This window comes from Aquarana catesbeiana, linkage group LG09 (genome assembly GCF_042186555.1).
Source record: "Aquarana catesbeiana isolate 2022-GZ linkage group LG09, ASM4218655v1, whole genome shotgun sequence".
Classification (NCBI taxonomy): domain Eukaryota; kingdom Metazoa; phylum Chordata; class Amphibia; order Anura; family Ranidae; genus Aquarana; species Aquarana catesbeiana.
Window position 1 is genome coordinate 54,978,037 of NC_133332.1, and position 17,229 is coordinate 54,995,265.

A 17,229-nucleotide genomic window follows, 5' to 3' on the forward strand; every position below is an offset into this window, starting at 1 on the left:
TGAATCACATCCCCCTAAAGCGATATTACAAGTTTTTTTTTTTTAAATAACAAACACGTCATACTTACCTGCTCTGTGTAATGGTTTTGCAAAAAGCTGCCCTAATCCTCTTCTTCTCAGCTCCCCCGCTGGTGCTCCTGGCTCCTACTCCTTGACCAGTGCCCCCAATAGCAAGCTGCTTGCTATGAGGGCACTGGTGCGTGCTCGTTCACCGAGCCCCGCACTATAGGTTTATGGGACACATATAGGTGGCTGGGGGCGCTGCCGTTCTCTCATTGGCTCACTGGCTGTGATCGATAGTAGTGGGAGCCAATGGCTCCTGCTGCTGTCTCAGCCAATGAAAAGAGAGCGACTCAGGACAGCCGAGGCTCCCGTGCACAATCGCTGGATCGAGAGGCGAGTATTGATGGGGCTGTGGGGAAAGCAGCACATGGAAGGCTTTTTTACCTTCATGCATAGTATGCATGAAGGTAAAAAACCTTCAGCCCTTACAACCACTTCAATTACCTTCTCTAATGAAAGCGGCCTCTCACCTTGGCTGGTAAAAAAGTCTATTGCTGAGCTGCACATGTGTTAACATCCCATAGACTCAAATTAGATGTACCCATACTATACCAGCAATGTCCTGTTCAAGTCAATAGAACTAACCCCTTCAAGTGTCTCCCCAATTAGGACACAGGCAGTGAAAGCCTGATTCGGGCTTTAACCTTCCCCTAAATAAATAGAACATTTTAGGAGATGTTGAACTTTGAAGTAGACTTATTCGGACCTTAGATGTTTCTAAATTAGCAAAAGTGCTGAAGTGCAGGACCAGCTATATATGCTTGTCTATAAAATTATGATTGTGGAGCCCCCTAAATACTCTATGCTTAACATAGGAACTCGACTTCTAACCTTGTCAAGATGAAGTCCTCCTCCCAGCACCAATTTCAATCCCCAGACATTCTGTTTAATGTCAGGGTTGCTAGTGCCAACTAACTTGCTGACAGTTGACAATTAAATGACAAGAGACATGGAGTTTATTTACTAAAGTTGGAGAGTGCAAAATCAGGCTCACTTCTGCATTGAAACCAATCAGCTTCCAGGTTTTATTGCCAAAGCTTAATTCAACAAGCTGAGGTTAGAAGCAGATTGGTTTCTATGCAGAAGTGACCTGAATGTGCACTCTCCAGCTTTAGTTAATAAACTCCATGGTCTAGCCCCAAAAGGGGGCAAAAGCCCTTCATCCATGCAGATTAAAAAAAAATTAAACTAAACCCAGCTGATTGCGGTGGGCAGCAGCCTTACCTTTTCCAACAGTTTCATTAAATCAGCCTCACAAAATGCAACTTTTCACAATGAACATAAAATAGTGAATATGCATCATGGTGGTTCAAACTTACCACATGGGATGATTCTACCACATCAGACCAAATTCCACAAGCCTTTTAGAACGATCGATGGTGTCCTATATCTCTGCTGAATCGTGCGTCAAATCTACACTCTCTATATGCAGATGTTATGCTTTCAGCTGTTCAGTAAATAAAGTTAAACACACAATATATAAGAAAAGCAAGGCTATCAATTATTTATTAAAAGTACATTCACTTTACACAAAGCATATCATAAAGCACAAGGTGGAGATTTTTGTTTTGGTGAGGATAAAGTCATGATTTTGTGCACTGAGTGAAGTTTTTGGACTACAGAAGTATACCTGGCACAGGCAAAAAAAGAGGGCACTGAGTCCAAAAAGGGAGGATATGCTTGTCTTATAATGGATCCATTCATATGTACTAATTAGCAGAACAATAGAACTCGGGCAGCTCCTTGGACACAATCACACTCAAGAGCCAGTGAACCTAAAATACAAGATAAGTTCCACTTGTACATTTGATCAAGTCTGGTGTTGAATTCCCCTTCACTGTGAAGCCACATCAAGTCTAGGTTATTATCAATATTATGGCGACTGGTCATTTTGGAGCATGTAAAAGATCACTCTTTAATTTTTAACTAGCACAGAAATTTTAAGTCCAACTTCAGGCTCCTTTTTCGTAAATGTACTCCATCAGCAGAGAAAAAAAAAACGTGCCATGATCTGCAATAATTTAACCCATCTACAGTGCCACCACAAAATATGTGAGGAAGCCGAAGCAGTTATCAGAACCAAAGAAGATGCAACCTTTATATAATATAGTCAATATACTATATGTGACCTCGCCACCAGAACCTGGCCAGTTCAAAGCCCCTGCTTATGTCCTCTGGGAGCTTTTGCCCCCGATGGCCACTGTATTATACGGCTGAAGTTGGGCCTCTGATTGCACACATCCCCCTCCCTTTACTTCTTCTTCTTCTTCTTCTTGAATCGTACTCTGGAGTTATAAAACTCTATATAGGTGGAAGGCAAACCCTAACAGTGGATGAGGGGACCCTGCTTTTTCTGTGGTAGGGAACCCTCTTGCAGTAAGTGGATCTATTCTGGTTAATTTCCCTGAAACTTTCAGCTACTGTATATTCCAGTTTAACCACGTTTTTATGTTTTGCTTTTCCCTATCAACAGGTTTCCCCTGCAGACAGGCTGATTTGCCCTATTTGGATTCTCATACTGTATTTTGTATTTTGCCAAAAAAACTTTAAATAAAGAATTTAAAAAAAATATACAATATCTGAGCAGATTTAGGCTAAGTTCACACTGGCATTAAAAGCGGGCATTTGAGGGGCGTTAAAAATTCCCCTCAAATGCCTACGCTTCATGTTTATCAAAACATGAAGCATTAGTGTTGCTTCAAAATTCATGTCGATTCAGGAGGCCTTTGAAGCCTTTCAACGCCTCCCATTCAAGTCTATGGTAATGCTTCGCAAACACTCTGGCAGGCGTTTGCAGCATGGTTGCAGTGCGGTTGTGGGGCATTAAAATGTGTTTATCTTCTGTAATGTCACTTTCCATTTTAGAGCAGTTTTAACATTCATCAAATGCTTCAATACTGCACATAGGGTGTTTGGGGAGTGTTATTAACTCGTCATTAACACTTGTAAAATGCCAGTCTAACACCCATACTAAAGCTCATAAACATGAGGCTAATGCCCATATTAACGCTATAGGAGCATTTGTTAAGCAAACAAGCCCTTAGATAGGTGTAGAAAGACAGCATTAGTCCCCGAAAAGGCCAACCATATGCCGAGAAACTCTTAAGCACTAGTTTCCAACCACACTCCTCAGGTCCTTCCCCCACAGGTCATGATTTCCTTCACCTTGCATAGGTGTATTGAATTAAAGTCAATGGCTTGGAATATATCACAGCTATTTTATCTAAGGGAAATTCCCAAAACTTGGCCTGTTAGGGTAATTGAGAACGGAGGTTAGGAACTACTACATCAGCAAATAATCAACCCTATGTTATAGGTACCTTTTAATTGTGTTTGTTTCAAATGCCCAATCCAATGTACAACTGACTGTTTATGAGAAAACAGGTTTACTGGGCCAACAGTAAAAATGACTCTCATCTCAATTCATTGAAATTCCTTCAAGCTGTAGAAATATTTAACTATCTATAAATGTTATACATTTTTCTTTTAAAAAGCATCTACTTGCAAATCAGGTTTTTTGCCTTTAACCTGCAACTTTTGACTAAGCTAAGTAAAATACACACTCACCAGACTGCCAATCCACTATGGCTGGGCTGAACATGGGGAAAATAATTTGAAATGAAGCTTGAGAAAGGAAATGATTGTTATCAAGACTGCCAAATTATGGTTTAAATACTTTAAGACGACAGTACGGAATAAAACTGCCATAGTACGATCTCAATACTTTCAGAAGAAAAACTATGCATAAAAACTGCCAAGGAATGGCCATAATGTAGAATTAAATATACCAGCCATGATATAATCATATTATAAGAAAGAACAGAAAGAATAGCATAAAAACTGAAATGTTGTGCTCCCAATACCATGAAAAGACAGAATGGAGTAAAACTGCGGTAAAGTCTAAATAGGGTCCACAGTCAAAAAGAAATAAAACTGCCATACTGTGGTCTCAAAGCCTTCCAAAGATAGACTGGCGTAAAGTTGCCATGGTATAGTCTCATATCCTTCTAAAGACAGAATGGAGTAAAATTGCCATGGCATGGTCTCAATACCTTCTGAAGACAGAATAGAGTAAAATTGCCATGGTATGATCCCAATACCTTCTGAAGGCAGAATGGAGTAAAAATGCCATGGTATAGTCTCAATATCTTCCGAAGACAAAATACAGTAAAATTGCCATGGTATGTTCTTAATACCTTCCGAAGACAGAATGGAGTAAAATTGCCATGGTAGGGTCCCAATACCTTCTGACGGCAGAATGGAGTAAAATTGCCATGGTATGGTTTCAATACCCTCTGAAGACAGAATGAAATAAAATTGCCATGGCGGGGTCCCAATACCTTCTGAAGGCAGAATGGAGAAAAATTGCTAAGGTATGGTTTCAATATCTTCCACAGAGAGAATTTAGTAAAATTGCCATGGTATGGTCTCAATATCTTCCAAAGACAGAATGGAGTAAAACTGCTATGGTTTGGTCAGAAAACAATAAGAACCCATTCTGAATTTCACATTTACACTGTACCAAGCCAAATGATCAAAGGTACAAGTCTTCCAGTCTCCATAGTAGCAGTGATTACATTTCAAAAACACAAAACAGTTAAAATTGGGAGTAAGTGCTGCATCAACCAGAGTAACCTTCTAAAGAAGTTTTAAAAAGCACACAATTTTAACTTTCAGTTTTGTCAGGCGAGTACAAGCATATTCCCAGAAATAAAAAAACATTATATATATATCTATCTATCTATCTATCTATCGGTGACGTGGTGCATGGCTCCAAAATCTGAGCCTTGTCTCTGAAGGAAAACCATGCAGTGCAGCTGAAGTGAGCACTAACGAAAACCAGTAGATACTGAAGTGTGTGCTTGCATCCTGATGCCATTCTAGCTCTCACTTACAAGCAAAAATATAGATAGCAGAAGTGGTTGCATGTACATGGGCGATCAGGACCTCATAGCCCCCTTCAGATGCCAGCATTAAAAAAAAAAAAAAAAAAAGCTCAGACATTACATCTTTGCTCAGAGCTAATTTTGAATCCTCGTTGCTGGCCTTTGTGTGACCCATTTCTTTTCTTAGAAACCAAAATTTTATTATCTATCTTTCTTCTCGATTAATATATCTCACTGCCAAAATGAAAAACAAGATAAAATCCCTGTGATTGACAGGTGCAGAAAGCATGCAAACTGTTTTAAAATAGGCTCCCAAATGAAAACGGAAAATAATGCAATCTGTATGCCCACATCCCACCAACCAAAGTGCTGACTTATCTACGTAAGAAGGATTTGAAAGTTGCCTACTGACTGATTCTGTGGCATTTGAGCATCCTTCCTGATGATCAGTGCCCTAATTACATTAGAGCGCCAGAAGTGCCTCCAAATCAGTGCCCACTAGTGCCAGCAATCACTGCTTAGAGCCAGCAATCAGTGCCCATTAGTAGTGCCAGTCAGTGCTGGCTTTCAGTGCCGCCCATCAATGCCCATTAGTGCCGCCCATCAGTGCTGCCTATCCATGCCGCCTATCAGTGCCCACCAGTGCCCACCAGTGCCACCTAACAGTGCTCATCAGTGCCACATATCAGTGTCCATAAGTGCAGAATATTAGTGCCTCCTCATCAGTGCCACCTCATCTAGAACCTCACACCAACTGTGAAGCATAGTGGTGGAGAAATTATGGTTCTGTGTTTTGCTGCCTCAGGTTCTAGGTAGCTTTAGTCATCCAGTCCGTTACACATTCTGCATCATATCAAAGTGTGCTTGATGGGAACACGAGGCTCCTGTCCAAAAGATGAAGCTGAACAGGAAATGCATCTTTCAACACTATAATGATAGGAAGCACATTAGCAAATCCACCAAAAACATCTAAAAATAAATAAATATAGGGTTATGGATTGGGATGAGGTAAGGTTTGGGCCAAATTCATTTCTCCTAAAGGGGCAATAGCAGCTTCTGAGTGTACATAATTTTTCAATAGTACATAAATGCATATTTTTGTTGAATACATGAACAGGCAAACTCCTTATTCAAGTATATCACCTTATATCAAGTATATCACCTATATTCCTTAAATAACAATGTTTAAATAAAGATCTAATGTTTGCCTGTTCAAATATTATAAACAACTTCACACTATCCATGGGGTGTACTTAATTTTTCACATGACTGAGGAAAAGAAGGTAAAGGTTGGAGTAGGACAGTGCACTTTATGGAAGGAAGTGAGGCACACAGGCACCACAGAACAAGGGGAATCTTTATCATATGGATATCTTCATGTGGTTTTACAAATGCCATTGAAACAAATGCATCTAAAATAAGAGTAAAAGTTTTGGTTCTTGGGAAAGACTGATTGGGGTAAAATAAAGGGTCTCTTCACAGTAGCAGCAGGAAAGAACGTGGGTGAGGAAATGTCTGCTCTATGCATGGCTGGCATGAATTTCCTACTAGGAGGTGCATGCTGCCATCTATTTATTTCCTTAATCTCTATTGTATATTCTGGCTCCAGAATATAAAGCTGCGATTTGGCCTTCTGGAGGCATATCAATGCCTGAAACCTGGCTGACCTATTTTACATTGTTCCTGGGGTTCTCCTGTCAATGGGGAAATTTCATGGGGAATCCTATCTTCCTGAACAACCAGGCAGCTTCAAAGGACACAGAACAGTGGATTATGTGATTAATTAAACCAGTCAAATGACTAGTCAGTGAAAGTCAATCCGACAATTTTGGGACAGGCCTGATTTTCTCCAGCTTTGCAGAAATATATTACACAACCAGTTGAGAAAAAAACCCCCACAATATTTAAAGAGATATGTTATATTCAGGAGCTTGTCAGAAGATAAATCTGTTCACTTACTAGACAAAGTATAAATAGTTTCTGCTAGTTTCCGTATTAAAGGGTCAGTCCACCTGAAAGTGAAGTATAATTTATAAATGGAAACTGAAGGGCAGAGCCACCCAAAGACCACCAACAGGCCATCTATCTTCTGAAGACTCCAGCATTGGGATCTTCCAGCCATAGTTCCTGGCAGGAAGTGTTTTTTTTTTGGGGGGGGGGGGGGCATGGAGCTCAGAAGTTTCTCGTGTAGTCAGAGGGGCAACAGCCAACCAGCATGACAGATGCAAAGATGGCCATAGACGGTTTGAATCTTGGCAGGTTTAGCAGGCACCAGCAGAGATTCGAACCATGTATGGGCAGGCTGATTGCACCCAAGTTGATCCATCAATCTATTTTTATAGGATGCGGCTTATAGCCGCTAGCAATAATCACGGTGTTCTCCTGGTGGGGAAGGCTTACCGTGCCCCCCACCTGGGTGAACACAATAGCTCTGCGGGAGGAATTCCCCCAACACTGACTATGTTGATGGGGGAATCAAGTGGTTTTCTTTCCTGCAACCACAAATCGCTTGCTTCTCCCATCAACACAGTCAGTGTTGATGGTGGAATCCCTCCCGTGGAACCATTGTGTGTTTTCGTTGTAAGCATATGTGTCATTGTTTTTATATTATAGCAGCCGCTTATATGTTTTTTATCTATGAAAATATATTTTCCATGAGTGCTGGATTAGTGATTCATTCATTTTGCTTTCAGGTTTATTGTATAAAAACAGCACATAGCGGTAAATATACAAGAGGTCTTTTCACGGAAAGTGAGACATTATGGGTAGGTATTGAGCAAAAGGTTTGTCTTTCAGGGCAGTTTCCATGAGCAATGTCCTCTCCATCTGAAAATGCTAGATGTCCCATCTGTCATCCTAAACTCCTGGCTTCCATACTTGAATAAAAAGTTCAAGGTGCTCCAATTTCTTTGGTTTCATGCTTTTTTTTTTCAGCTCAAGGACTCAAACAATCAGTGACAGCCAGGCAATCAGAAAATTCAGGTCACCAGTGGAAGCCCACATATATCAATCAGTAAAGGTCTACTTTATTAACAGCAAATTCACACTGACAAGTCAAGAAATTGCAGAGCAGCCGGAGCGATTCACTGATGCGGCTGCTCTGCATTGTCGGCTGTGCTGGGGGGGGGGGGGGGGGCAGTGTGGTGCACAATTCAGCGCAACACGCAGCTCCCTTTTTTTGTTTTGTACCACCTTTATTTGAAGTGTACAAAATTGACACTGCATTCACTGCAATGTCGGGTAGCACGATGCCAAGCGCTGCCCGACATTGCAGTACGATTCGGCCCGGTGCTCTGGAAAAAAATGCGTCTGTCTGAATTTTACCGCGGCACTAGGCTGCATTGCAGTGTGAATATGACACATAGGAAACAATTTCTTCCTGTGGTGAGAGACATTTTACAATGCGGTAAAATGTCCGTCACCACATATGGTGTGAATTGGCCTTGAAAAAAAAAAAAAGAAATAGCTGCACCGAGCATACAGACCTGAAGTATAGAGAATCTTATCAGCATTGTTCTCAACAGATATAAATGCTCATTGCATATTCTCTAGCTGCTACATGGCTCACTGGCTACCCAAACATCTTAAAGTGGAACTTCACTCTCCCAATCAACATTGATTATTTTTATTCCTCAGGCTGTTAGCATCAGTAAATAGATTTACTTTCTTATCATATTTACTTGTTTTAAACTTTTGTTTTTACATTTCTTCAGTTACTTCCTGGTTTCTTGCCTAGGCAAGTGATGTCATACATCCCAGGAGTCTTCAGGAAGGGAGGACAGGAGGAAGGGTTTTCTCAGCTAAGCACACTCCTGCATGCATGCTTGAGCTCAGGGCAGGTGGATTCCAGGAAGTAAATGCTACATGAATCATCTGCCCTTACTCAAGATGGCCATGGCCAGAAATGCTATTGGGGTGTTTTTCAAAGTGATTTCTTAACAAAATAAAGCAAGGAAACATGGATGGATGGGGGAGTTTGCTCTGAATATTAAAAATTAATTAAATAGTGTCTTTGGTTTGTGGTGTTTAGATGCAGTGAAGATCCGCTTTAAGCAACACTAAAATTGGTTGCATTGCTTTCATAGGAGCACTCTAATAGGCCGTACACACAATAGGATTTTCCGACAACAAGCCCGACCGTGTGTATGCTCCATAGAACATTTGTTGGCAGAATTTCCGCCAACAAATGTTTGAGAGCAGGTTCTCAAATTTTCCAACAACAAGTCTTGTTGTCGGAAATTCCGATCGTGTGTACACAATTCCGATGCACAAAAGTCCACGCATGCTCGGAATCAAGCAGAAGAGCCGCACTGGCTATTGAACTTAATTTTTCTCGGCTCGTTGTACGTCATCGCGTTCTTGACGTTCGAAATTTCCAACAACATTTGTGTGACCGTGTATATGCAAAACAAGTTTGAGCCAACATCCTTCGGAAAAAAAATCCACGGTTTTGTTGTTGGAAAATCCTATCGCGTGTACACAGCTTAAGAAGAAGCAGAGGAATAGTAAAGCGCAAACACTGTGCACTCGTACTAAAGAGGAGATACAGCATGCAAATATAATATATTAATATACCATTTATTCTGTCAAGGTATAAACATTTAAATGTGTTTTTTTAAATACTTTACCAGTCTAATGGTTTGAATAAATAATATTATATATATAATGGCGTTATAAGCACAAACTGGATAAAAACATTCTGTATTACTTGGGTGGGGTGTTGCCCATTGTTCAGGTTTCACTGTGCTAGAACATTCTAATTGATAGTATGGTGTCTATCGCTAGCTGCCTGCTTTGGGCATTATAGAATTCTGGGGAAATCCGGTGTGGTTGCAGGTGTCTATGTTGCTTCAACAGTGAAATATCCCTACCAGAGTTCCCAGATGAACCTATCTGGATGGATACTCCCCTTATGGAATCTACATTACATATAATATATGAATCACTTCAGGAGAGCACTGCTGGGAAGACCTTGTGGTCAGCAGCACAAAGCTGCACAGTGAAATTTCACCAATGCATCCACTGAGAATTAAGCCCACAGTGAAAAAATGATGGGACAGCATGACTGGTTCCATGACCATATTCCTATCTGTATGCCTTCCGCAAACTGGGAGTTATGCAATCAAGGAAGTCAGAGATATCTACTGTATCTTAGCACATTTGTTTCATTTTGTGATAAGGCTGATGCAAAGTATTAGGTCTAGTACACACTATGAGAAAATTGGATGAACAATCGTCCAATTTTCCACGAAGACGTGTATCATGATGTAACCAAGAATGATGTTAACGTGTGCGTAAATTCTTGAACAAAGGCAAATGTAGCTGCATACTAGCGTCTTCCAGGTCGTTCTTTGCTCCCGATCACGTGCATTATTTTCTATTCGACTATTTCCGTACGCTTACTGTACACACTGAACAAAAATTGGACATTGTGTTAACTTACAATAAAAGTGTTCTAGCTTGCACCTTTGTTCTTTTTTTGTTATTTTTGTCTAAACAGTCAGAATCGGCTGTGTAAAGCTCTATACTAACGAACAGATAATCGGAAGATCGCTCCTCTCACAGAAATTTATGTCCGCTTTTCTTATCGTATGTAATGGGCATTAAGTCCTGTACACACAGGCAGAATGTCAAGAGACATTTGCCAGTACAAAAAATAATGGCCGACATTCTGCCCGTGTGTATGTCGGTCAGTGTCCGGCTTCTGTCAGACATGCATGCTGGATAACCAGCAGCCGACCGACTCCTGATCAACGCTCTCAGCCAATGGCAAAGAGCGCTGATTGAAGTTTTATGGCGGCGGGGGTTTCCCCCTGTCAGAACACAACAGCTTAGTGGGGGAGATTGCTGTACTAACCTTGCATGGTTAGTACAGCGGCTCCAACCAGACCTGTCAGTTTTTTTTTTCATGCAACCCACGGGGTTGCACAAAAAAAAAAACTAGTGTGTACCCGGTTTTATTCTTTTCACTGCCAAGATAAAAACCAGTGTAGAATGAAAGCAAAAATGGACAAATCCAACAGACAGGTAACCAGTGTACCTAAATTTTTTTAGACCTCTTATTCTATGAATAGTGTAGGACCCACTGATAATAGGGTACTTTGACGCAGTAGTGGGCTTAGCACTATATGGCCATATGGTGTAACCAAATCCCCATATTTTTGAATATGTTCAGGTGTTTTAAATAGCCTTGCAGGATTTAAATGTAATTTTTGTATGTTTGCGCTGTAATCTATTTTGTTCCGTTTGCGATCTTATAGCAGCACCATCTTGAATGTAAACGCATTTTTAGGGTGTGCCCCCCAAGTCTGTTTGTAACTTTTTTAAGGCTTGCATATGTTCCTTGGCTTTTAAACCTCGGGGGTGGGTATTGAGGAGCACTCAGTACAAAAGATCATGACAAAAAGATAAAATCAAAGTGACATTTGATGGGTCACAGTGGTGGCATTTTACTGGCACAGTGGCTGCATATGATGGGCACAGTGGTGGCATTTGACGGGCACAGTGGCTGCATATGATGGGCACAGTGGTGGCATTTGACGGGCACAGTGGCTGCATATGATGGGCACAGTGGTGGCATTTAACGGGCACAGTGGCGGCATTTGACGGGCACAAGTAGCTGCATATGATGGGCACAGTGGCGGCATTTGATGGGGCACATCTCTGCTGAGAGCTGTCATTGGTTGCTAGGACCATCAGCATGCTAGCAACCAATTACGTCATGTGTTCTCGCCCCCCTGCAGAGTGCTTCTCCTTTTCAGCTATCTGCTTACTACTGTCTTCTGCTTACTAACTACAGGGCCATGTAGCAACACGACTTGTTGTCGGCAGGTCACATCATCTTGCCATCTTCCCTGCGGCCATCAGATCCCATCCACCGGGGGGGGGGGGCTGGGTGACACCAGGTTTTACTGCACCAGGTGACACCAACCTTTAGTGACGCCACTGCTGCTGTAAAAAGCTTGAGTCAAATTTAAGGCATTCCCTTCAATAGGAGTTGCACAGTGGCTTAGGATTAGCACTTCTGCCTTGCAGCACTGGGGTCCCTAGTTTAAAACCCAGTCAGCATGCTATCTGTAAGAAGTTTGCATGTTCTCCTTGTCCTTGCATGGATTTCCTCCAGGTACTCTGGTCTCCCCTCCCTCCAAAGACATGCCTGTAGGTTAGATTGTAAGCTCTTTGAGGGGAGAGACTGATATAAATGTACAATCTGTAAAGAGCTGCGTACATTTTTGTCACTATATAAATACCTGTAATAAATACATTTTTAGTGAGGTAATTTGAAAGAACCTTCTACCGCAAAGGGTATGCAGATGGTGCTCCTTTACGTTTTATTGTGCTGACTAATCAGGTGTCAAAAATGGTTCTTCTCAAAAAATGGGAGTTTAACTTTAGAAGTGCCTGCTTGACCTGGATCTCAATAACAAGTTCTGAATTTCTAGATTTATTTGTTCACCTCTGCGTATAAGCTACACTATATGGCCAAAAGTATGTGGACACCCCTCCACATAACTGAGTGCAGGTGCACAAGTTTAGTCCCATAAAGAAATGTCTTGATGAGTTTTGTGTGGAGAACATGAGTGGCCTTCACAGAGCCTTGACCGCATTCCTGCTTATCACTTCTATACAAATTTAAACCAGGTCATCTCATCCAACATCAACACCTGAGCTCACTAATTGCACATTTGACTGAATGAGCCCAAATTGCCACAAGCGCTTCCCAAAATTTAAATGGAAAGCCTTGTCAATAGAGTGGTGGCTGTAACAAATGCAAAGGAGGAGGGGACAACTCTATAATAATGCCCATGGTTTTGAACTAGGAAGTCCAACAAGCTCATACAAGTGTGACCATGAGGTGTAAACAAATTTTAGCCATATAGCATATGTTTGGACCGCAGGTCGCTCATGCATAGTGAAGATTGTTTCCAATGAAGGTGCTTTTTTAAAGTAATTTTACTAACAAGGTGGACCCATAGTGAAAAATTCAAAAAAGGACAGTTATCTCTGCGATACACCAGCATTCCACCACAAATGGCCATAACTTTGTGCTTGACAAGTACTCAAATCTCTTGCCAAACAGACTGCCATTTAAAGAAGACCCTTTTAAAGTCAGGGATTCCTGCTTGAATTTCAAGTTTTAGTTCAAGTAGGTGACAAAATAGTGAAGTGGTTCATTCAGAGTTTGTCTGTTTCCCCTCACGTCCACGTTTTGACCAATACTCCCTGTAGACATCATCAAAGAGCTCCTTGCACGAAATGGTGGCCTTAAGTTTAGCACAGATCAGAAATGAACCCGCCATTTTCCGGTGCAAGGAGTACGTTTCTTCGGGTGGAGGGGTGAGTCGGTGCTTCAGCATCACAGGAATCAAGTCATGGATCCTTTTGGTTGTGTTCTGTGTACCAAAATTGAATGGCTCCTTTGAGGCAAAGGCCTCTCCTAGGATCATGACAGTATCTACATGTGCTTCTTCGAATACCTGGAAAACAACACAAAACCAACAAACACTGGTTACTCACAATAAGGTACAGAAGTATCCTGATTTGGTTGGTTAGGCTGGACATACACCCAACAATCTTACTGAACAACCTAGTTTAGATTTAGCTAAACTATGTATTATGCAGTGTTAATTTTGACCTCAATTATCAATTTAGTTTTAGCCATAGTCTTTTGACTAAATGCCATTTTAGTTTTAGCCGTATTTTAGTCATCTAAAATGGTTTAGTCTTATTTTAGTCGACTAAAATCTCCAGTACATTTTAGTTGACTAAAATCGAATGGGCTTAGTTAAATTGTAATACAGTATTGTAACATTTCTCTAGAATTGCCAAACTCATTATATACTCCTGGAGTAAAAATCAAATAATATGTTATTTCTGGTATTAACGTTTGAACATGAACTACAGAAACAGATTTATCCATTGATATATTAAGGGGTTGATTTACTAAAAGTTGAGAGTGCTAAATCTGATGCAGCTGTGCATGGTAGCCAATCAGCTTCTATCTTCAGCTTGTTCAGTTAAGCGTTGACAAAAAAAAAAACCTGAAGGCTGATTGGTTTCTATGCACCAAATTGTGCGCTCTAAACCTTTAGTAAATCAACCCCAGAAAGGCTTTATAAATAAAACCAAGTTTCATAAACTAAACTGTAAACTCTATTGGCTGTAATGCCATTGCACATAACATTTATTATTGATAATATATTCAAGTAATAAGAAAAAAATAAAAAATAAGAAAAGCCTTTCTCTTAATTTTTTTTTCTTTCAGCAGCTTAAATAGATGTCCCCTATTTTTTTTTACTTATATGTGGTAGTGCAGTGTTAATTTTTATGTCATATTTCAATTTAGTTTTAGTGGTAGTCTTTTGACTAAAATGCCATTTTTTTTTAGTTGTATTTTAGTCAACGATGAATGAACACTGGTAATGTGAGATTTTTCTAACCATGCGTTTAATTTATATCTAATCAGGAAGGCCTGTTTACTACATTGTTGTTCCTTGACTTTACCCCCCATTCACACCTGATAATTTTTCTGCTCATCTTCCTATAACCGACTGCACAGAATACAATTCTTTCCAACTGTCTATTTTAAACGGTCTGCTTTTTATGAGTGTATTCAGGCATTTTTGATCCTATAGACTGATTGAAACGCCTGTAAATGTGCGATTTTGCATGTTTTTACACCTGAAGAATTCCTCTCCTCCAGCCCAACAAACAAAAGCTCCTGAAGTTTGCAGATGTGCAAAATGCCTGTATTACGCCTGAGAAAAATAACAAAAAAACACCACATTTTAGGTTCACCAGGAGTATGTTCTGTTCAGCTTCATAGAACAGGTATTGGCTCTGCTTTATGACACCCATGGATGCTACATTCTTCACTCCACAAATTGCAACTGATTTGTTATTTAAAGTGTATGTAAACCCCAAAATGAAAAACCCCCTACAGCACCATACCATCAATTGTATATGTTGGGGGACCCACTCTCTTCTTGAAATTTCACCTGCTGATCCTGCCAGTAAGAAACTTCCTTCTCCAGGTTGACAATACTACATACATACAGTAGGTCTATGCATAAAACACACTACTGCCAGGGTCATATGCCAGCGTGTAGACACTCAGCTTGTCCACACTGACTGCCTATGCGACCAATCCCCCCCCCCCCCCTAAGAATTTCACTTACAAAACCACCCTGACTACAGAAGTAGCATTTGTGTGTCACCAGTATACACGTGGGCTGCACTTAAAGCGAAATTCCACCCAAAAGCGTAAGCTCCGCTTGTCACCTTTTTGGGGGGGGGGGGGGGGGGGGGGGAGCGGGTACCTGTCCCTACTTTTGAGAGATCACTCAGGAGTTCGCTCCCCCTCCTCCTTCCCCCACCGCAGGGCCATTTAGAAAGCGTGGCAGGCTTCGCGCATGCGCAATAGGGAATCGGCTGTTAGGCCAAAAGGCTTCACCGCTGGTTTCCCTTACCACAAATGGCGGCGGCAGCACCGGAGAGTCGATGGAAAAATCGGCTGGGGTGCCGACATCGCTGGATTCCAGGACAAGTAAGTGTCCTAATATTAAAAGTATGTGTAGCTGATGACTGCTGGGGGGAGGCGGAACTCCGCTTTAAGAAAGAAATTAAAATATAAACACATTAGTCATGCTCTCTAATATATATTATGTTTGGTTTAACGTATGGTATATGTGAACAAATACCTTGTAAAACAACCCATTCAGTTTAAAATAGAAATGAAAGGCAGAACATTTGTTTATATATAAAAAACATTGTAAATCCCTTTTTTTTTTTTAAATAAGTGATCACATAATCTCTGTCCTCAGCTGCATAAGAGGCCTAGAGAGGCGGGGGTGGAGAAACAGCAGTATGCTGCTCTTCCCAGTGAATGGCTGTGCATGGGAAAGGGTGTGGTGGGGGCTGTCAACACAAGTCTGATAATTGGAGGAGGACAGGCAGACTGTTCGCTCAGCACATCCAGAAAACTGACCACATGGAGATGGATGTGATTTCATGCCAAGCGTAGTCAGTTTGAAAAAGGAAGGCACTCAACCTGGCGGGATCAGCAGGGATTTTACACAAAAGGAAGCAATACAAAGAGAACAGGATACTTTTCAACATAAGTACACAGGACAGCAGGCACATGTTCGGAATATGAAAATGCTGGGGTAACATTCTTTTAATGATAATTTATATAAGAAAAAAAAACTCTCAGCTAAACAGTATCATGATGAAAAATTCCTATGGTGATAAGTAGCATAAATTAAAATAAGAGTTCAAGAACAACAAGAAAAAAAAATGTTTAGCAATGAATACTGGCATTACAAATGGTAATGACAAACTGCGCAAGCAACCTAAAATATAGTCCTATTGCATTTAAAGTGGTTCTAAAGGCTCTTCAAAGTTAAAAAAAAAAAAAAAGGAAAAAAAACCTTCTTGTTGCAGCTCCCTCCTCGGCTACCACCCCCCTTATACTTACCTGCACCCCATCTCAATCCAGTGATGTGCACGAGAACAGCGGCTCTCCCTCTCCAAATTAGCTCACGCAGCAACGGGGGCCATTGGCTTCTGCTGCTGCCAATCACAGCCAGTGAGCCACTAAAGAGAGAAGGGGTGGAGTGGGGCTGAGCCGCGCTGTGTATGTGAATGGACACACAGAATGTGGCTCGGGAGTCCGCATAGCAAGAATCTTGCTATCGGGGGAACGTGGCAGTGGGGAGGAGCCAGGACCGCAGGCAGGGGACCCAAAAAGAAGAGGATGGGGCTGTTCTGTGCAAAACCATTGCACAGAGCAGGCAAGTATAACATGTTTGCTATTTTCTAAAAAAAAATAAAAAAATTATTCATTTAGAATCCCTTTAAATTTCCCCTCACTCCTCCCTGCCCCCTTTATGTATCATAGGGTCTGCACTCATGGACCTTTCTTGCAGAGCTCAGGGCTGCAACATCCAGGAGCAATGTGTGTTCATGTGTGCTCAACCTCTTAAAGTGTTTTTACATTTTTGCAGTGTTTTAACATGCATTGCGTTAAGGCAGTCCACTGAAATGAATGAGCTCCCAGAGCACAAAAAAAGTTCGGAAAATCTGATATGACCCCTTGTGATGCAATGTACTACCCCTCTGCAGCACAGGTGTGTGACCATCAAGAGCTGGGGTACCAAAATGAATGGCAGTACAATACAGTAACGTTACCGCAAAACAGAAGCAATATGGGGCTTAAAGGGCAGCACTGTCCACCAGTGCCTCTGTTAACTGTATTGCTTTTTGTCTGTAGGCTTGCTAG

At 41.2% G+C, this 17,229-nt stretch overlaps 1 protein-coding gene across 4 annotated transcripts in view; it reads right to left on the bottom strand.

The window, feature by feature from the left end:
* Positions 1-1,543: 1,543 nt before the first annotated feature.
* Positions 1,544-17,229, bottom strand: part of COQ8B (coenzyme Q8B) — a 114,430-nt gene continuing 98,744 nt past the window's right edge. For all 4 annotated transcript variants that reach the window (XM_073598529.1, XM_073598528.1, XM_073598527.1 and 1 more), the window contains one exon: positions 1,544-13,426. In XM_073598529.1, coding sequence (XP_073454630.1) covers positions 13,121-13,426 — 306 coding nt within the window. In that variant the 3' untranslated portion in view covers positions 1,544-13,120. The remainder of the gene's footprint in view (positions 13,427-17,229) is intronic.